This window comes from Microcebus murinus, chromosome 2 (genome assembly GCF_040939455.1).
Source record: "Microcebus murinus isolate Inina chromosome 2, M.murinus_Inina_mat1.0, whole genome shotgun sequence".
Lineage (NCBI taxonomy): Eukaryota > Metazoa > Chordata > Mammalia > Primates > Cheirogaleidae > Microcebus > Microcebus murinus.
In genome coordinates, this window is record NC_134105.1 from 123,564,437 (window position 1) to 123,586,102 (window position 21,666).

Here is a 21,666-nt window from a genome sequence, read left to right on the forward strand (position 1 = left end):
AGAATATAACAGATTCCTTCCTTCCTGGAGGGAAGGGAAAGAACCCGAGAGCATGGTGTGTGTGTGTGTGTGGTGTGTGTGTGTGGTGTGTGTATGTGTGTGGTGTGTGTGTGGTGTGTGTGGTGTGTGTGTGTGGTGTGTGTGTGGTGTGTGTGGTGTGTGTGTGTATGTGTGTGGTGTGTGTGGTGTGTGTGTGGTGTGTGTGGTGTGTGTGTGTGTGGTGTGTGTGGTGTGTGGTGTGTGTGTGTGGTGTGTGTGTGGTGTGTGTGTGTGGTGTGTGTGTGTGTGTGTGGTGTGTGTGTGTGTGGTGTGTGTGGTGTGTGGTGTGTGTGTGGTGTGTGTGTGTGTGGTGTGTGTGTGTGGTGTGTGTGTGTGGTGTGTGTGTGGTGTGTGTGTGGTGTGTGTGTGTGTGTGTGTGTGTGGTGTGTGTGTGTGTGGTGTGTGTGGTGTGTGGTGTGTGTGTGTGGTGTGTGTGTGTGTGGTGTGTGTGTGTGGTGTGTGTGTGTGTGGTGTGTGTGTGGTGTGTGTGTGTGTGGTGTGTGTGGTGTGTGGTGTGTGTGTGGTGTGTGTGTGTGGTGTGTGTGGTGTTTGTGTGTGTGTGTGTGTGGTGTGTGTGTGGTGTGTGTGCTGTGTGTGTGTGCTGTGTGTGTGGTGTGTGTGTGGTGTTTGTGTGTGTGTGTGTGCTGTGTGTGTGTGTGTGGTGTGTGTGTGGTGTTTGTGTGTGTGTGTGTGTGTGGTGTGTGTGTGTGTGTGTGTGTTAGAGTCGTTGGACTTAGAACCAAGCCAATAGGGACAGCTCAGCAAAGAAGACACTCTATTAGTTGTCTATTGCTCTATAAAACTTAGCAGTCAAAGAAAACAAACATTTATTATTTCAGAGTGTGGGGGTCAGGAGTTGGAGAGTGGCTGAATGGCTGGTTTTGCCTCGTGGTCTCTCAAGTGGTTGCAGTCAAGCCACTAGCTGGGCCTCGGTCATCTGTAGATTCCACTGGAGCTGGGGGAGCTGCTTCCAAGCTCACTTATACGGCTGTCAGCAGGAGGCCTCAGTTTCATAGGGCTGTTCAGGGCATGGTAGCTGACTCCCCCAGAGTGAGTGATCTGAGAGAGAGGAGAGGAGAGGAGAGAAGAGGAGGGGAGAGGAGAGGAGAGGAGAGGAGGAAGGGAGAGGAGGGGGGGATGGGGGGAGGGGAGGGGGGAGGGGGGAGGGGAGGTACCAAGTTGGAAGCCATAGTGTCTTTTATTACTTAATCTTGGATGTGTGGTCCCATCACTTCTGCCACATTCTTCAGTCGTATTGCATAGCCAGTCCTGGCACAGCGTGGAAGGGTCTGCCTGAGAATGGGGACGCTAGGAGATGGTGATCGCTGTGGTCTTTTCAGCGCTGTTGGGGCAGCCAGGCACAGGTGGGAGCAGACTGTCTGGCTTCTCTGAGTTTCACTCGGCACCTGTGCTCTGCCAGCTCCACTTCCCTTTGGCATTAGTTGAGGACGCCCTCCCACCCCCACTACACAGGGCCTTCCGGCAATAGTGACGGCCACCATGCTCTGAGCCTTTGCTCGGTCCTGCCTCCTCTATACACGTGGCCCTCCTTGCAGGGAGCCCAAAAGAAGAAGGCCTGGACTTGTCCACGGGTGTGTGTACTAAGGAAACTCCCTTCCTATCTGGTACGGTACTTACGCATAGTCCAACTGCATAGTAGCTAACTTTTACCAGGTGCTTATTTATCAGACACTATGAAGTAGATTTTGTTATCATCACTTTTCAGATGAGGAAATGAAGACCCAGAGAGGTTAGGTAACTTGAGGAGGCTGGTCACTGATAGGTGATAACACCAAGATTTGAACTCTCTCAACTTTGTTCTAAAGCCATGATCCCAACCTCTAATCTACATGTAGATAGTGTCATGTATTTAGCACAGATACCAGCATTAGTAAGTGCCCAATAAATATTATTATTACTTTTTCTCACTGGAGAAAAAGGTAACTTTCTAGATTTAAGAAGCTAAAGAATGGGTACAGTCATTTGGAAAGCTAAACGTTATGTTTTCACTACTCTTTTTTTGGTTACTTTCATTAATTATGAAAGTATGAAAGTAACCCTGTAAGTAATTATGTCAGTAACCCTGACAAACTTTATAAAAGTTATATTTACAAATAGCCATTTTGACCCGTGTGCCCACCGACTGCTCAGCAGCGGCTCTAGATGGACTATACCTACTATTTGTTTTACCTTCTGTTTATAAAGTTTTAATAACCCGAAGTCATTCTTTCAAACAGTAGGGCCTGTTTAAATCAGAAGCTGCTAGTTGTTCTATTCCCTCAACTGTCCTTCACATGGCTGCCTTCCTTGAAGTGACTGAACAGAGCGGGGCTGCTAGGTTTGCATTTGGCCTTCACATCAAATCTGAGCTATGTGACCTTGGGCAAGTTACTTACTGTTGCTGAGCTGCTGTTTCCTCCTTTGTGAAATGGGGCTGCCGGAGGATTAAATGAGATAAGATATGTAAAGCACTTAGCCAGGCTGTCACAGAGCAGGCTCTCCAGAGTTGCATGTTGTTTTCCTTTGCTCCAGTCATTGTGGACCCAAATAATTTTGACTATGCTAGTTTATGGCACCTGACATTTATCAGATGATATTTACAGGTGTAAGAAAAATGCCCAATGATATCTCTATTTATTTTTATTTTATTAACAGTCAAGTCTATCTCCCCCCCTCCCCATGTTCCTTAAGGGCCAGGGATAATCCTGATTCATATGCATATTTCTGTTCCCACAGTACCCAGCAAAGTGACTGATACATGGTAATATTCAATACATATTTGCTGACCTGGATTAAAATCAGAGTATCTGGAAAGGGGTGAAACTAAAACAAAGTAGAAAATCTTTTCAGTGGAAGATGACATAAATGGGTTTGGGGATAGGGGAAATTCCTATTTCCAGGAAACAAATCATGTGCACTGTATAGATTTTCACATTACATATCATTCAGTACTCTTCATGAACATTTAAAAATTCAATTAAATAATATTTCAAATCTTTAAAGAGATAATGGTGACAAAAATAGAGATTCATCTTTTTAAAAAATTTAATATTTTATTTCATGAGCTTAAGTGATATGAATACCTAGTACTGGAGAAATTATACCATTAATCATATTAATGATTTAATTGGGTGCCCAGAGTAAATGTTTCAGTTCTATTGTTGTTTGAAGAGAGAGTTATTAGGGACGAAAAGGACTTAAAGGAAGGCAATTTATATTCTCTACTGAAGTACTGGGGGAAATAAGATAGGATACTTAGATCCCTGATACTATGAGTGGGACAATGAGCCCAAGGCATTTTACTTTCCCTGCCCTGTTGTCTAGTCACACCAGAATGACAAAATGAGAGCCCTGGATCATCCCCAAATCCAACATCTTATTCCTCCATACCCGTATCAGCCTGAGGTTGCTGCTTCCGGTTCGGGTGTGCAGTGCTGTGGCTCTTTCTAATCTCCCTGCTCAGTGGTATTGTCCTCACTCAATGGTACATGGCTTGTCAAAGAAATGCCTGGCCATCCACAACGCTTTTGAGCTCCTGAGAAGGGTACAGAGGTTTGTCTTACAGCAGAGCTCCTTAAGCCTCTTTCAGTTTGCAAGAGTGTGTTGGGCGGCTTCTGCAAGGGGCCGAAACAGGACAGGCTCAAGAACAGAGTCCAACTTTACCAGAATTATCTTTCTCAACCTTCACATTGTGTTGCTGACCCAGGGCCACTGTTCCAGTCCCTTCCCTCCCTTACGCTGATGTTTTCCCTTTCAAGGGTCGCACTGTCTACCTCAGCAGTCTGGCTTCTGCTTTGGGCTCAGGGATGAGGTGGGCTCAGGGAGTGGGTGAAGAGATCGATCATGCACATACTTGGTCATGTCTTTTCTAAGCAAAAGTTTATAGGTTTTTGGGGGGCAGAGTCACAACGTTCTCATATCAAAACAGGCACATCAAGGCAGCCACATCAAGATGTTCCTGGCATCAAACTGACTGTGTCAAAGCTGTGTGTCAGCAAATTGACTATGACAAGCTATTTAGCTTGTATCACAATGCTGTATCCTACACTGGCACAGGACTTGCCATCAAGGGAATGCTTTCTAGAATGCCATTACTATTTATAGTGATAAAAATGAAAAGTTGTGTTTCTTTCCATCAGTGCTTCCACTTTCATTGGGAGCTATACTTACCCACAAGGAACCCTCAAGGATAACAAAGAGGCACCACTCCTTATTCCCAAGGATCAATGCCTTCAGGGAAAAAGAATGAGATACAAATTAACAAAGATAATTCTGCTTTTACCATGGAAATTGTGAAACTCCCATACTAATTTTATAATCATGCCTTTACAATTTGTTCTCATCACAAAGATCTTTTGGAATTATCTACTAAGAATCAGCCAACAAATTTATGCCAACATAGAGGCAGCTCAGAGCCACTTGTTCACTGCCTACCACTATATGCTCAATCACAAGCCTGGAAAAACCGTAAGCATGCTCATATCCTGATCAGCTGCTTCTTCAGACGCCCAATTAAGATAATTAGGATGCAAAACCTTTCCTGAATGTTGAAGTCAAAGCCTTTCTTGACCTGTGTCTTCAGGCTAAGAAAGCTCATTGATTCTTGCATTGGATATGCACTATATAGTGGATATGCCACTCTGTCCCCAACTTAACTCTTCCTTGACTTTCGAGATACCACACTCTCTTGGCTTTATTCTGCTTCACTGGCCACTCCTTCTCAGTCTTTTTTTTCTCTAATTTTTCTGCCTGACCTGTAAATGTTGGAATGCCTCAGGGACCAGCCTTGGGCCCTCTTCTCTAAGTGTAACTTTCTCCCTAGGACAGTCCGTTCAATTCTGTGACTTTAGATAGTGTCTATGTGCTGATTATTCCAAATATATATTTCCAGCCCTAACCTTTCCCCAAAACTCCAGATTCATATGTCCAATATCTCCATTTGAACGTGCAAGAGTCATCTCAAACTTGTGGATCTAAAATGGAACACCCACCCAAACCTGTTCTTCTAGTCTTCTCCATCTTAGTGTCAAAATGAACTATACAGTCACCCAAGACACAAACACAGAAGTTATCCCTGATTCTTTTTTCTCATCCCATATACATAACCCATATATAACCCATCAGCAAATACTACTATTACTACTATAGGTCTACCTCCAAAATATATCCTGACTACATCTCCTTCCTTCTCTCTCAAATGCTACAACCTAGTCCATGCTGCAATCTCTTTCCAGAACTACTACAATGGCCTCTTAATTCGTTTCCTCTGTCTTTGTATGACTCAGGTTCCCCATCCTGGTCTCTGCTGGTGATTTTTTTCCCCTTTTACACTGTCTACCTCTGCAGTCTGGCTTCTGCTGTGGGGTGGGGGATGAGACGGGCGTGGGGGTCTGGCTCCTTCTCATCACTTATGTCTCAGACAACAGATCAAGGCTCAAGGAGGCCTTCCCAAACTACCCATCAAGAGTTCTTTCCTCTACCCCCTCTTACTCTCCATCAACTCACCATGCTGACTTTCTTCACAGAACTTACCAGATGTGTAATTATCTACTTCCTTCCTATTGATTACGTTTCCCACTAGGATGTAAGCTCCACACCAGCAGAGTTCAACTCTTTTCTTCACCATTCAGTCCTCAAGGTTTATCCCAGTGCCTGACCCGCAGTAAGCTCTTAAATATTTGCTGGAAGAATTGAATTCAGGGGTTTGCAAAAGAGGGAATCTCTTTGGAATTCTAGAAGTTTTGGTACCGCCGATATTTGCTATTGTGCAGAAGCATCCCATTCTTATTGGCCACATATATATGTATCAAATACAAGGAATGTTTATTTAAAGGTCATAAGTCAAGACTATTTTGAGGCCTAGTTCAGACATAAGTCTATAAAGACTACTTACTTTGATTATCCCAACCTGGACACTGGGGTGACTGTCCATGTTGGTTGCCACTAACTGATTAGAACGCCAGTCATTATCTGTGACTAAAAGTGTTCTTTTACATGGGATTTTATGAATAAACAAAAGTTATGTTGAGAAGAAATAATCACATGGATTAAAATGATCAATATTGGATTTATTAAATAGCTGAAATATAAAAATGTATACACTCTAAATAGAAATGTAGTAGAGGAATGAAAACTTATTTTGCAAACTGATACATGAGTTCTTTTTAGGTACAAAATTATCTTTGTTTAGAATAATATCTTAAAAGGTGCCTAAAGGGTGGTAGGTGAGGCTCTGTATGGGTTGGAAAGAAACAACAAAAAGATCACAAAATTATACTCTACAGAGATAAGAGCTGCAGAAAAAGAAAAAATTAAAAAGTTCACAAATAATTTTGTATAAGAAGTTATTGGGAGATATAGGAAAAAGAGAGAAGAGGTAAGTGAGGAGGAAGAGTAGGAGAGAAGGTTGAGCAAAATGTCAAGAGGTTTACACGTACATGGTGGAAATAGAACAAGGAAATCAAGTTTTCAGGTTTGAACTGGCTGCTAAAGAGCGCTGCATATTTGCCATATAGGCCCCCTATATGGCAAACATTTTCTTTGAATTGCCGGAAAGAGTCTACCACACACAGCTGCCTCTCATGAATTTGGGATGAGAAATCAAGGGGGAGGGGCTGTGCCCTCCCTTGGGTCAATGCCAAAAGAAGATAAAGGAACAGCTGCAAGATACAGAGTGAAGAATGGGAATTCAATGGAAGCCAAAAATCAAACCCTGAGGCTACCAAGAGAGTGGGCAGCCCAGAAGAATCTCAGGGGGTTTGGGGAGAGCAATGCCTTTTACATAAGACTTGGGATGGAATTTCTAGCTGAGTTTCTGTAAACTACAAGGTGATGTTTGGTTTCACAAAAAATCCAGGAGCCACTGAGAGCAGGATTCTGCTGATAAATATTAATCGGTACTCACTATTAGTGAAAACTCTAGTTTTCGTATGTTGACATTCTATCTCCCATCGTGATGGGATTTTAAGGTAGAGTCTCTGGGAGTCAATTAGGTCATGAGTGTGGTACCCTAATGAATGAATTAGTGCCCTTATAAAGGGGACCCCAGAGAGCTCTCTTGCCTTTTACCTGCCATGTGAGGATACAATGAGAAGATAACAGTCTGCAACCCAGAAGAGCTCCCACCAGAACCCAACCATGCCGGCACCCTGATCTAGGGTTGCCATCCTCCAGAACTGTGAGAAATGAATTTCTATTGTTTATAAGCCACTTGGTCTGTGGTACTTTGTTGTAGCAGCCCAAACTGACTGAAACAATAGGTATTGTAGATTTCAATTTTGATCCTCTCTTTTCATCATTCTATCCTGCCTTCTTTGTTTGTTTTCCCCTGTGGTTCCTTCCATACTTCCACCTAGACCGTGCTAGCCACCTATCACAACAGTGACAGGTCACTGCTTTTTATTACTTCTAGAGTTGGTTAGCCAGAGCAATAAAAATTAAACTCATGAAATCGATGTAGTAGAAGGCTAGTGAAAATTAAAATTTAAGTAATAATAGAAAAACCAAAAGTTTTCTGCAAAGAACATATTCAATTCAACTAAATCACTTACTCATTGAGTTCAAAAAATATTATGTGCCAAATAGTCTGGTAGGTTCTAGAACTTAAAATCTGAATAAAACACAATTGTTCCTCTTGATGAGTTCACAGTTCAGTGGGGATAGATAGGCAGATAATTACAATGCAATGTAGGAAGAACAAAATATGGAAATAATCATGGCTTTTGGGAGATCAATGGAGAGGCAGTAGTGAAGTTTTTGAAGGGGTCAAAGTTAGCGGTGGTTTTTTGAATGAGTTGACAACTGAGTTGGGTCTTCAAGGATGTAAAGAGTTAGACAGAGATGGGAAGGAAAATTGGATTGGGCTTAGGGGTAGGAGAGGGACATGGAAGCAGAGGTGTGACTTTTTTTTTTTTGAAACAGAGTCTTGCTTTGTTGCCCAGGCTAGAGTGAGTGCCATGGCGTCAGCCTAGCTCACAGCAACCTCAAACTCCTGGGCTCAAGCAATCCTTCTGCCTCAGCCTCCCGAGTAGCTAGGACTACAGGCATGTGCCAGCATGCCTGGCTAATTTTTTTTTCTACATATATTAGTTGGCCAATTAATTTCTTTGTATTTATAGTAGAGATGGGGTCTTGCTCTTGCTCAGGCTGGTTTCGAACTTCTGACATCGAGCAATCCGCCCACCTCAGCCTCCCAGAGTGCTAGGATTACAGGCATGAGCCACCGCACCCGGCCCAGAGGTGTGACTTTTAGAAGGAACAGCATGGGCAAAGATACAGAAGGGGGAAATGCATAGGCTATATAGGGAACTACAAGCAGTTTTAAGTTGCAAGATTAAAATACATGAGTTTATGAGGCTAGAGAAAAAGGTAAAGCCTAGTTGGGGGACTCTGAATGTCATCTTAAAAAGTGCATACCATCCTGTCTGCAATGTAGAAAGGCTAAAAGGTTTTAAGGCAGAAAAGTGGCATGGTAAGATTGGCATTTTAAATAAATTATTTCATTGTTTATAAAGAGATCATTTAGAAAAGGGGTATAGTTGCACCTGTTGTTGTACCTATATTTAAGGTAGACAAAACAAAGAAAATTTTTATTTAGTAAACTTTTGTTCTAGTCCAGGTGAAAGATGCAGAGAACCCTATCTACATGGATAGTGAAGATGGAGAAGTGGGACCAGGTCAAGCAATGTTTAGGAAGTTAAACTGTCAGGGTATGGTGATGGATTGGATTTGAGAGATGAAGGAGAGAGACTACCAAAGGATTCTCTTTTGGCTGACAAGCACAAACAATGGGGTCATAAGCTAAGATTGTGTCAACAGGAGGAAAAATCTGTTTAATAAAGAAGATGGATTTCATTCTAAATGTGGGAAGTCCCAGGTGCCTCTGGAACAGCCAGAATGAACCAGAAAATTCTAGAACTTAGGGGCGAGATCTGGGATAAAGGTACAGTGTTAGAATTCATCTCTGTATGCTGGTAGGCAAAACATTGAGGGTGCCTCAGATCACTTGGGGAACATCTGTAGAATGATGGACAAGGGACAGTCCACGGAGAAGATGAGCCCACAAAGAAGTGGAGAAAAGACGTGTGAGAAAATGAGGAAAGTGTGTATCAATAAAATAAAGAATGCATTTTAAGTGTCAAATGTAACAGAGGTGTTGCAAAATAGGGCTTAGAGGAAAATGGTTTAAATTTATCCACTTGTGTGTCATTTTGAGAGTTGTCATTATACAGTGTTACCGTGTTGAAGAGTGAGTAGGGAGGCACATCCCTTGAATACCCAGAGACGATGTTCAAACCAGACAAGGGCAGTACCAAAGAGGGAAATTATTGTCTACTCTCATGTATAAATGTAGACATACAAAAACTAAACAAAATATTTGCAATTTATTGAAGATATAATGTAATTAAGTAGGGTTTGATCCCAGAAATGAGTGATACCTATTTTTTAAAATCTATTAGTGTAATTTACTATCATATCCAATTAAGGGAGAAAATTAAATGATTGCCTCAATAAATACAGAAAAAACACTTAAAGTTTAATACTCATTTCTTGATTTTAAAATATCCTTCTTAGAAAACCAGAAATATTAATAGATCAAAATATCTTAAATATCAAAAATCTATAGCAAACATCATAATTAATGGTGAAAAAATGAAAAACATTCCCTTCAAAGTCAAGAACAAGATATAAATAGTGTATCCATTCCACATTGTTCTGGGAGTCCTAACCAATGTAGTAAAAGAAGAAAAGAAAGAATAGGAATTGGAAAGGAAGGAACAAAATAATTATCTATATGCAAATATGATTGTCCACACAGGATATTCAAGACAATCTTTTGACATTTTAGCAATACTTATAAGAGAGTTCTTCAAGGTTGATGGACATAAAATCAATGTTAAAATATCAATAGTGTTTTCAACATCAGCAACAACCAATTAGAAAATATAATACCTAAATGAAGGTTGCAAAAAAAGCCATAATGTACCCAGTAATAAATTTAACAAAAAAAATCTAAGACTTATATGGAAAAAATTATAAGACCTTATTGATGAACATGAAATAGAAAAGATATGCCATGTTCTTGAAGGGAAACTCAACATTATAAAGAGTCAATTCTCCCTAATTAATATATTACTTTAACATCTTACAATCAGAATCTCAACAGGCTGCTTTGTGAAGTTTGACCAGTTGATTCTAAAAGCCCATGGAAGAGCAGACTGTTGTCAAAAATAGGCGAGACAATTTTGATAAAGAAAAACAAGAATGGGGAATAATTAAGACAGTATGGGATCAGAACATAAATAGATAAATGGTACAATGGAACAGGAAAGACAGTAACACATACGAGAACTTGGTGTGTGATAGAACATACAAAGCAGTGTGGAAAAGCTGGACTGACTATTCAATAAGTAATGCTAGGTCAATTAGCTATCCATACAGGGAAAAATTAGACCCTTACTTCCCATCGTACACATAAATATCAGGTGGATCAAAGACTTCAGTGTAAAAAGCAGAATAATAAAGATTTCAGAATATTATAGAGGAGAATATATTTATGATTTCAGAATAAGGGAGGCTTTTTTAAGGTATGCAAAACTTAAATGAAAAAAAATAATAAATTAAAATTTCTATGTGAGGAAAGTGCCATAAACAATGTCAAAAGATATGACTAGGAGAAAATATTTAAAAAACAGATGAGATTAGAGTACCAAAAAAATACATATATATGGAGAACTTTTAGAAGTCAATAATGAAAAGACAAAATGTAGTAGGAAAAAAATCATGAAATAATGTGAATAGGAAATTCAGAGAAATGAAACTCAAACTGTCCATAGCATATGAAAAAATGTTTAATCTCTCTGTTAAAGAGGAAAATGCAAAATTAAAATTGGGTTGTTTTTAATATATATGAGAATGACAAAATTTAGAAATCTGATAATGCTAATATAGCTAAGGCTACAAAGAAAGAAACTCTCCTACTCTGCTGATGGGAAAGTGAATTGGTATGACCATGATGGAAACAAATTTGCCAGTATTTTGTAGTGTTGATTATGTCATACCCTACTACTTAGCAATTCAATTTCTAAACATATATCTAGAGAAACACACACATACACAAGGAGAAGTTCCTTAAGGATGATCACTGCCTTACTGTTTGCAATAATGAAAAACTGAAAACAGCCTTCAATAGTGGAATATATAGATTAATGGTGAACTATTTATATGATATAAAACTGTATAGGAGTTAAAATGAATGGGCTAATACCACAAGTATCAACACAGATAAATCTTGAAAACATACTACTGAATGCAAAAGGTAAATTCTGGACTATATTACATATATAAATTTTATAAAGACATGAGACAAAAATTCAATAGGAAAAAATCGTCGCAGGATTGGCATACACATAACCACACGTGTGGGAAAGATGCATATCAACATAAGAATAGTGATGCCATCTTGGTAGCTGGGAGAGAAAAGGATTGGAGGATGTGTAAAAGGGGCTTCAGCTGTGTTTACACCATTTTATATCTTTTTTAAAGATCTGAGGAAAAACAGTGACTGAGAAGTGAGGAGGTAGTGGAGATGGTGAGCATAGTCTACTCTTTCAAAAAGTTCATATGGAGAGAGGAAAAAGAGAGACTACACGGTGGCTTGATGAAGATGCCGGGCTGGAATCCATCCCTCCAATATTTATATTATGATAATTTTTAAATATACAGAAAAGTTGAAAGCATTTTACAGTGCACCACCTAGGATCTGCAAATAGCATTTTGCTTTATTTGGTGTATCACATCTATCCATCCATCAATCAAGCTTAATTTTTGGATGCATTTCAAAGAAGGTTTCAGACATCAGTGCACTTTATCAATCAGTAGGCTTTTGATTAGATGGGAGAGATGAACACATGAATTGAGGGAAGGAGTCAATGTTGAGGGTGTGATTGAAAGAAAAAAGAGAGAACATAATTGCCTAAGCCCTGAAAGAGGTGGAAGGGTCTAGCTTTTGAAAAAGAGGAGGGACCTCTCATCCTCTGAGCCTGAAGGAAAAGACTGTGGAGGGGTGAGGATGTTGAAGGAAAACTTAGTTCCTCAAAAATAGGAGGGAGAAGCATTTGTTGAGAATGAGAGCTGGGAGTTGACTAGATCTTGAGGAGAGAGACAAAAGATTAGGTCTATCCGCTGGGGAGAATGGTACAGGGGATTGGAAGAGTCTCTCAGGGCCTGGTTGAGCTTGAATCTACAGCAGCACAAGACTCTAGGTTATGTGATTTTCTCCAGCCCTCAGCTGTTTGAGGAGGAGCAGGAAAAGCAGACTGGGAGAATGACCCAGAGTTGATGCAGCAGGACAGGGTGCAGGGGAATAGAAGGGACTAGAGTAAGAGTATTTCAGATGATCAACTAGTCCCAGGCAGGGCATGGGACTAAGAGAGTCTAGGAAAGGCTGGTCAACTGGAATAAAATGAAGGGATAGACAGATTTGAGTTCTTATGAAATAGAAAAAGAGCCCCTCTGCTAAGCCACAGAGCTGAAGAGAGCCTTTGTCCCCACTAGGCTCACTGCTACCACTCCAGACAGACAGGCAGCTTGGATCAGAACCAAGTCCTTATGATCTTTCCAAAAACTCTGTGGCAGCCTTCATCTGATCTCTGCATGGAGACACTTTACTTAATTCTCTCTCTCTCTTCCTCTCACATACACACTCTCTCTCACACCTCCCCCCCCCACACACAAAGTGAGCCGAAGTATAATATTTGAAGCCCATCTCTCTCTCATCCCTATAAACCTCTGCCATTAGTCAAAAGGGAAGTGCTACTAGTCACCAGTGTTCTCCTTACCCTCACTCCCTTAATGGTTCAGTACTTTCTCACATCTGCCTATCACTACAAACCCCTTAAGTCATCCTTTCCACTGAGCCATCTGGAACCATCATTCCATTATAATTAAGATATTCTACATTCTTAGTATTTTTTTCTTGGAAGTGTACTGTTTGCTTGCCTTGAATTGAGGAATTTACCCTTCAAGGCTAGGATTTGCCCTGCAGATTTCTCTAGTTGAGGCTGTTCATTCTTCCATGCGCTCTGTTCTGTTGTGCTATAGCGGGAGGTGAGGTAGGGGGTTGCATTTGGCTGACTCTTCATTGCTACTTCCAGACCACCACTCTTTAACTCTCACATAAATGAGAGTGTAAGCATTCCCTCTACACTCTCTTCCTTTCTGCCACTAACCAACCTCTTGGGCAGTTCCCTTCATTCCCCAAAGATTTTGGGATTTCACTCATAATTGTTCTTTTTATTCTACTTCCTAGCACTATCCTAGGAGTTGGTGTCAACAACTGATCCAAAAACGTCCTAATTTTTGTACCTCCTTAACCCTTGTGACCTTATCCTCCAATCTACTTTAGTTATGCATGTCTCTGGACCACATTTTGTGTCTTGTCAACTCAGATATTGCGCCTCAGCAGTCTCAAATCCCAGTATCCCAATTTCTGACTGCCTGCTCCTCACTCTTCCAGCTCTTCTCTATTTGTCTTGTTAAGAACCTCCTGTTACAGGTTGATGGAAAAATGACCAAAAAGACTTTCCAGGTTTCTTCTTCATAAAACTAATGATCAACCCTGACCAATAATGGGGAGACATTTCAGGAGCTATTATGACCATCTTCATCCACATTGAGATGACAGGTTATAAGGGACATATTTTGGATATTTTGGGGCCTTTATTCACAAGAGTCTTAAATAGGCTCCAGCTATTATAACCGATGTCTTGGCACCTTTGCTATACAACAGACAAAATGAAAATGGGTCAGTGTTGCCTCCACATATTGACCAATTATGATAATATTTTTCTCAGAGTAATATGAGGACAGTGGGTTTATTTTTTAAAATATCTGCTCTAGAATCATTTGGCTTTGTTTTTTAAATCGCATCTTTTGAGGGCTCATTAGAACCACAAAGCTAAGGGAGTGATCATTTTATTTGGCTAGGATGAAGTAACTTGGTGTTTCTATAGTTACTAGAAGGACAGAAATTAATTTGCTGAAGATCTCCCATCATACATTGTGTCTGTTAATGAATGCTGGCATTTTAAGTAGAGCTGGATTACTCAACAGATACCGTGTTTAGGACACTGGAAAACAGCAACACACAAAACCACATACAAAACTTTTAAGAGTTTTAAATTTGCCATTTCTGAAACAAATTCTGTAGTGGTAATAACAGAAAAAAAATCAGAACTTTGTTGCTTTTTGTAACACTTTGCAAAACAATTTTTTTTGAGTACATGGGGTAGGGTGGGGCACCTTATTATTTTCACTGCTCAGAACCTAAAGGTTTTACTTAGGCCCCGATGTCAGGGGCCACTGTGGTTCCATGGAGTGTTTTTATTCTTTTTGCATTTCTGTAGTTGAATGTTGAGGCGAGGTCATTACTTTGGAGGAGTTTTTGCCAAGAAGTGACTAGTGGAGGTCTGTGTGTCTCAGCCTGCCCTCCTGCTTTCCCAAACAGGATTGCCATTGGTTGGCGTAAACAGTGGCCTTCGCTTAGGGAACACAGGCCTATATGAAAGGCACTCACAAAACCCAAGAAGACACCTAAGCTTTCTGTTGTACCAATGACTGCCTGAGATCATGCAGTCCTGATTTATAATCACTATCAAATGTTGCTGTGAGGAGAGTCAGAGCTCCTTAAATTCTCTACATTAACCTCAGTTCCTCCATTTAGAATACTCACTCCTTTTCTATCTGACCTGCTTCCAAACTTGATTCATGCCACAACTTTGGTTTTTATTCAACTTCTTTCTACCCAGAGTGCTGTGGAATGAACGGCAGCCACCCAGCCACTTGAGGCTTGCTGTCCTACACTCTTGAGCAAATAGAGAAAGTAGAGAAATGGTTCTTTTAAAATACCCGTTTCTAGGGAGTAGGGAATATATTTTATTTTATTTTATTTTATTGTATTGTATTAGATTCTGCTTAAGGCTCAGCATGCAGGATACTATCTTGATGAGGGACAGACAAGGTTAAAAAGGGGAACATACAGAGCAATGAGGAACAGCTGAGAACTACAAAGATAGGGCTGTGCTCATGTATAAATAGAAATGTTGCTGCTACCCTGATGAATCAGACCAGATGTTTCTCTGATGTCTCTGTTTGGTCCTTTGGTTTTATTTTTTTTTTCTAAAGCATACTTTTGCTAAAATTATATATGGGGCCAGGAATATGGCACAAATGTTTTAAGCTTAAATAATATGTTTAAGAATAAAATTACTTTACTGAGAAAATCATTATCAACAAGAAAAATGTCAATTTAGAAAAGGACAGAAAAGGGTGGGAAGGAATAAATCTTTTGATAGGGCTGATGAATTGAGATTCAGGAGATCTTAATTCTAATCTTTCTTCTGGCACTAGTTTTGTGACCTTGGGCAAGTAATGTTATTTTCCCGGGACTAGGAATGTTTATTGTTAACATGGGGAGGGGCAGAAGAAAAAATGAGAGTTGCATGATTAGAGTTGCATGAGAGTTGCATCATTAACCTGATCTTTTAGTATCTTTTGCAGCTCCAAACATCTATGAACAAAACCAGGTTTTCTTTTTCCCTTTAGTGTAATTTCTTGTTACATGTGTTTTGGTTTCATTGAAGGGTTGTTATGTGAAAGATACTGTGGGGAATAAACATGAGTAACACAATGTCTCTGCCCTCAAGATGTTCGTAACCTAATAGCAGATATTAAGAACAAAAGACTGTGCCACCATATATACTGTGATTGATATCAGAAAACAGACAGGAACAAATGCTAAAGGAACTCAGAAGAGGCTGAGATCATTGTTAGCTTGGAAATGCTGGAGGAAATGCTTGGAAGATAGGAAATGACTTGATGGAGGAGGACATTGGTATGTGATATGGGCCCTTGAAGGTTGGTCAGTTTTTAGCAGGCAGAGAGGGAGGAAAGGATGTTCCAGGTGGAGGAAAAAAATTACACAGAGGCAAGGGGCAAGGAAAGTGCTGGATGTGTTTGGGCAACAGTGAGCCATTTGGGTTGGCTGGGCACATGCAATGAGTGAGGTAGCAATGGTGGTTTGAGACCACATTTGGAAGGCCCTTTTAGCTTTCCAAATGTAAAAGCATGCATTTTACTTAGCAGGCAATGGAGCTTTTTTTTTTTTTATTCTTTGAGCTTGAATGTGACCTGGTCTGAACTGTGCTTTAGGATAATTCACCTACAAAAAGCATAGGAAGAAGTGGAGGTGGAACGGCCTCAGAGGAGGGAGAACAGCTAAAAAGCTATTGCAATAATCTTGGTAAAGCTAACCTGGTCTGAGCTAGGATGGTGTCAATAGGAATAGAAAGTAGGGGTTGGATTTATGCAAGGCAGGGTGGAGGAGAAGACTCAAAGGTAACTCCTGTATAAGCAAATGTGAGGTAGAATCTATTAGTTCCACTAACATAAAAAGGAAGTTCAAGAAGGCAAGTGTGTTTGGGCCAGGGGTAAGCAGAATATGAAGTTATCATTTCCCATGCATTGAGTTTGAAGTTCAGGAAGTATATCTTGGTGGAGGTGGTCAACATTTACAAACTCCTGATCAGACCTCAGTACTGTGGATGGGGCTCGAGATGGGTATCTGAAAGTCAATTATCCAAACGAGAGCAGAAATCACAGAAGCGGATTTGGACCAGGGAATTGGAGAGGGAGGTGGGAGGAAGACAGGTGACAGAATCTTGGGAAATGTCTAAATTCTTCCCTTATGATGGACTGGGCATGGTCAGTGTTATAGAATAAATCAGGGAAGTGCTGCATCACCATGTCCAAGGGGAGATGGAATATTGAAAGGGAGAGGATGGTGAACCATAGTTTAAAAGTTTCATTATTGTTTTGGGGATTATCTGATTAGGGTGGTATCTATATAGCCTAGAAGGTACTGGCTATAAGAAAATAGTTAACAGCATTTGTGAAGAGGAAACCTCTTGTGTGTGTGTGTGTGTGTGTGTTGTGCATGTGTTTTCTGACAAGTGAATGGAGAAGAAAATTGGACACATATCCCAGGTTGTGACAGAAAAGATAAAAAACCTTCATTTCTCCTTATTATTGGCAATGTGTACCAAAACAGAAGGCCTCTTTCCTTTTTTTTTTTTTTTTTTTTTTTTAGAAATCTCAGACTCTTGCCAGACTTTGTTTTTCAGACCTAGGAAATTTATTATTTTTTCTCCTCCATAGTTCCCTAATTTTTAGTTCCTACCTATCCTGGGTCTTAGGTTTGATTCTTGGAGTTATGAGTTTCAAAGACAGTGCATCCGTAGATCACTACTGGGAGCTTCGTGTCCGTAGCTCTAGAGCTGGGAGGAAGGAGGAGAGGAGAGAGCTGACATGGAAATGAGACTTTAGCTATATTGTAGTTGACAAACAAAGGACTGTTTGCAAGCTACAATGTAAACTAAGTCTTTATCAGCCAAGGATTGATTACCACATTAAAATCTTGGGTACACCAAGGAGATACCACTGGTGTAAATCCAAGTAGGGTTAACTGCCTCCCAGCAATGCAAATTGGTTTATAATTTTTTTGTTTTGTTTTTCTTCAATATTTTTCCTAAGTAATAATAATTTGCAAAACCCATTACTTTTAGTTCCATACATGTCAGAAGAAAAACACCCTTAAAAAAATCAAGATCCACTAATTAATTTAAAAATTAGGAGACTAGTGTTTTTTTTTTTTTTTTTTTTGAGACAGAGTCTCACTTTGTTGCGCAGGCTAGAGTGAGTGCCGTGGCGTTAGCCTAGCTCACAGCAACCTCAAACTCCTGGGCTCAAGCAATCCTTCTGCCTCAGCCTCCTGAGTAACTGGGACTACAGGCATGTGCCACCATGCCCGGCTAATTTTATATATATATATATATTAGTTGGCCAATTAATTTCTTTCTATTTATAGTAGAGATGGGGTCTCGCTCTTGCTCAGGCTGGTTTCGAACTCCTGACCTCGAGCAATCCGCCCGCCTCGGCCTCCCAGAGTGCTAGGATTACAGGCTTGAGCCACCGCGCCCGGCCTGAGACTAGTGTTTTAATCTCAGTTTATTAACTAGCTACATTTAGGTAGGTTACTTAATAGAATTCTATGCTTCAGTTTTTTCATTTGTTAAATGGTTATTAAAAAGTACTGGTTCTTCTTATCTCACAGAATTATTGTTCAGGTTATCCAAGTATTTTCCTTTTACATTGTGAACATTAGATAATTCCAGACATACTGTTACTTAACGGCTTAGATAATGACCCACAGCTAGACTGGGGTCAAGATGGGAAAGTGAATTAGGGACTGGTATTTGGTGGGTCTGGATGAAGAAAGTAGGATTACTAAGAAAGCAGGATTACTGGGGGTTGGCAGAGGCTTTTTCTTTAGCTCAGGAATAGATGATGCCACTGAGAGAGCAAGTTTGGAAAAAAACCTCTGGGCATGTTTCATATGCCACTCATAATGCTGTTTTTGAGATAATTGCTTGGATAAATTCCTTATATATTGCCTAACAAAGAGATACTCAAATTTGTACATTTGATGCCCATATTCACTTGCTGTCTGACTTATGTTACTATGACTCCAACAGGAAGTTAGTATAAATAAAAATGTCCTAGGTTTGCTCAGTGCTGAGCCTTGTAATCTCCTGGCTTCAATACCTTCCCTCATCTACACTATAGCACATACTATTGTTTAGAACTATCTGACTATGGAGTCAGATAGTAAGCAAGCAAGCAATTCTAGACATTAGAAATGACCACTCCAATAAATCAGTAAGCCACAGATCAACAAGCTTAATCCCAAAAGTTCTTGAGGGAACAAAGTTGAAGTAGCTAATATCATTGAGACACTGTAGAACTATCTGTATTAGTGGTTGATTTGCCAGGTAAACTGGCTATTCCCCAGTCTCCTCACCTGTTAAACAAGAGGCAGAATGAGATTATCTTTAAAGACACTTCCTGTTTTGAAATACTACAACTCTAAATAGAGTAATAGTTTGGAGAGTTTGGATAAAATCACAGAATGCATCCTCATAACTCTCAGTAAGCCCAAACAACACATCAGGACACCTAAAAACGAGAAAACTAAAATGTTCCCTTGTAGACCAGTCTCTGCAAAGTAGAGAGAAACTGTGTGTGTGTGTGGTGGGGGAGGGGGGGCACTAAACAAAAGCTCCCACAAGGTGTTAAAAAAAGCAACATGTGAATACGGAAAATCTTGCTCCATATTAAGCAGCCATATTCAAGAAACATTGTTGTAGACCTACTACATGCAAGGCACAGTTGTTATTGTTCAATTTTAAAATCATTATTATTTTGCCAGTAATAATTTCTGCAACCTGAACTGGTGAATCCCGCCGTGGGTGGACATAAAACTAACGCCGTGGTCAGAAGGAGAAACTGTCTACAAACAGACCAAAAATAAAACGCAAATGATATTAGTAAGAAAAAAAAAGCCAACATATTACACAAAGATCAAAGGCAAAGCAGAGAAACATGTTTGGTAAATGCTGGGGTTTTGCGCACTTCGTGTGCTTGCGAGACCGTCCGTCGGTCCGCACCGCACTTCTCAGCCACGCGATTCACACCGTGACCAGTCGGCGTCAGCGCGGATCCTGCACGTACCCCGCAGTCCAGACCCGCTGCCCGTCCTCCTGGGAAGGAAGAAGGCGTTTCCTCTAGGGTGGCTGTAAAATGAAGCAGCCTCTTCAATCTTTTCGTCCAATAAGAAAGATATGCTGGTCCAAAAATAAATAAATAAATACAAAAAAATAGGAAAGTGGTGAGAAGAAAGGGGAGCCCTTTTCCTTTGTCTTTAAATTTCCCGCACCCCTTTTCCTCCCCGCCTCCCCACGCGGCTCTACTCTGAGCAGCAGCCGGGAAAGCGGGACCGTTCGCTAGTCCTAGGGAGGGCATTCGGAAAGTAGGCGGGACAGGCCAGATGAATAATTCGGCGTCCGATTCCTCCTGCCTTCGGCGGCAGCTCCTCCCCGCTGGGTTACTCGGTTGCACACGCGGCCGGGCTCTCGGCTCTCGATTGCTCCGGCCTATCACCCCGGGATGCCGCCTGCCGCCGCCAGCGCCGCGGCTGCCGGTCTCGTGAGGTCCGCCGCGGAGCCGGAGCCGCGGCCTGAGGATTAGGGCTGGCCGGCTCCTTCCAGAGGGGGGTGCTGAGGACGGGCGGGCAAGACCCTGGGGCCATCGTCCTCCACCCCTCCCCGGGAAGAGGGAGCCGGCGCTCGGAGCCCCAGAGCGGCGGCGGCGGCGTTAGCCGGTCGGAGGGGCGGCCCCTGGCGGCGACGCCCCCAAGCCCAGCCCCGCCCGGCCCCGCTCCATCCGCAGCCCGAGCCGGGTCTGGCCCGGGAGACGCGGGCGCCGCTGAGGAAGGCGGCTCTGAGGGGCGGGAGGGCGAGCTCCCCTCCCGAGTTTTTCCGCGTCCCTGCCCGGGGGGGCCCCACACGCACCTGAGCGCGGACCCAGCCCCGGCCAGGACCACGCCGGGTCCGCCTCCCGGCCGCGGCCCCGCCCGCCGGCTGCAGGTGGGCTGCCGCGCGCGAGCGCCGGGCGGGCGGCGAGCGGGAAGGCGGTGAGCGGGTCCCGCCGCCGGCTCGCGTCCTTGCCCGCTCCGCGCTCTCCCCGCCCTGCCCGCCGCCGCCGGCACCATGGAGCTCTCCCCGTCGTCCGGAGGAGTCACGGAGGCGCTGTCCTGGCCCGAGATGTTCCCGGGGCTCGAGTCCGACTCGCCGCTGCCCCCGGAGGAACTGGACGCGGCTGTCTCGGCCAGTGGGGCTGTGGCCGGTGGCATGTTGGATCGGATCCTCCTGGAGTCCGTGTGCCAGCAACAGAGCTGGGTCCGAGTCTACGGTAAGGACCGCAAGCTGCCTTAGAGGCTGGTGTTTCTTATTCTTGCTCGGGCTGAAATTCGTTCTCTAGTCTCAGTCCCACTCCCAGTCTTCATTCATCCTCGGTCAGTTTCCACATCCTTTTTCTGTTCTGGGGGCATGTTTCTGACAAGTTTCTTCAGCCTAGCTCCTGGGTAGAGATGTAACTCAGTGTGGTCTTTGGAGCTCTTCAGACACCTACCGTAAGTTTAATGTTAAATTGGGCTATCCGGACATAATTCTTAGGCGATTATTTCAAGGGATCTGCCAACCAGTCTTCAAAAGGTATGGTGGAACACGCCATGAAACCAAGGGAATGAGGTTTCATCTCTTTCTCTTGTTGAGTGAGGCAAGACTGGAAACCAAGACCTTATGAAAAAGCTGATGAAGGAAACAAAAAACCCAAAGTATTTATTTGGTGGGAACATACTAATCTATAACCTCTTTCTGAACCTTACTCTCCAAAAAATGCAATCACTTATTCCAACGGGTGTGGATTGTTTCAGATTGGACTGTTGTTTCTGATTCTCATTGTAAAGTGACTGGGTTGCCACTCAGCAGGTTAAAAGTGATGAACACACTAAAACGTTCCCTTTCTGCATTCCTAGTAACCACCTCTTTAATTAAAACTGAATGATGAGATTCTAGGGTGAGCCTTGTGGCAGCATTAAAACCATGCTGGTTTTGAAAACTCATAGCCCAAGGATTTATAGTCTGGCATTCAGGACTGAGCTGTGGCTTTCCA

General features: G+C 42.1%; 1 protein-coding gene and 1 long non-coding RNA gene across 5 annotated transcripts in view; one reads left to right on the plus strand and one right to left on the minus strand.

Moving 5' to 3' along the window:
* Positions 1-848: 848 nt before the first annotated feature.
* LOC142869605 (uncharacterized) lies at positions 849-20,581 on the minus strand. The gene is made up of 4 exons (XR_012918204.1): positions 20,505-20,581; positions 4,210-4,269; positions 3,430-3,574; positions 849-1,098 (listed from the first exon to the last, which is right to left on the minus strand). It is a non-coding gene; the product is annotated as an uncharacterized LOC142869605 (long non-coding RNA).
* RASAL2 (RAS protein activator like 2) overlaps positions 20,064-21,666 on the plus strand; it is a 372,653-nt gene continuing 371,050 nt past the window's right edge. For 3 of the 4 annotated variants that reach the window (XM_076000403.1, XM_012778772.3, XM_076000404.1), the window contains exon 1: positions 20,064-20,904. In XM_076000403.1, the coding sequence (XP_075856518.1) occupies positions 20,703-20,904 (202 nt within the window). In that variant the 5' untranslated portion in view covers positions 20,064-20,702. The remainder of the gene's footprint in view (positions 20,905-21,666) is intronic. The other variant, XM_012778780.3, reaches the window with a different exon arrangement.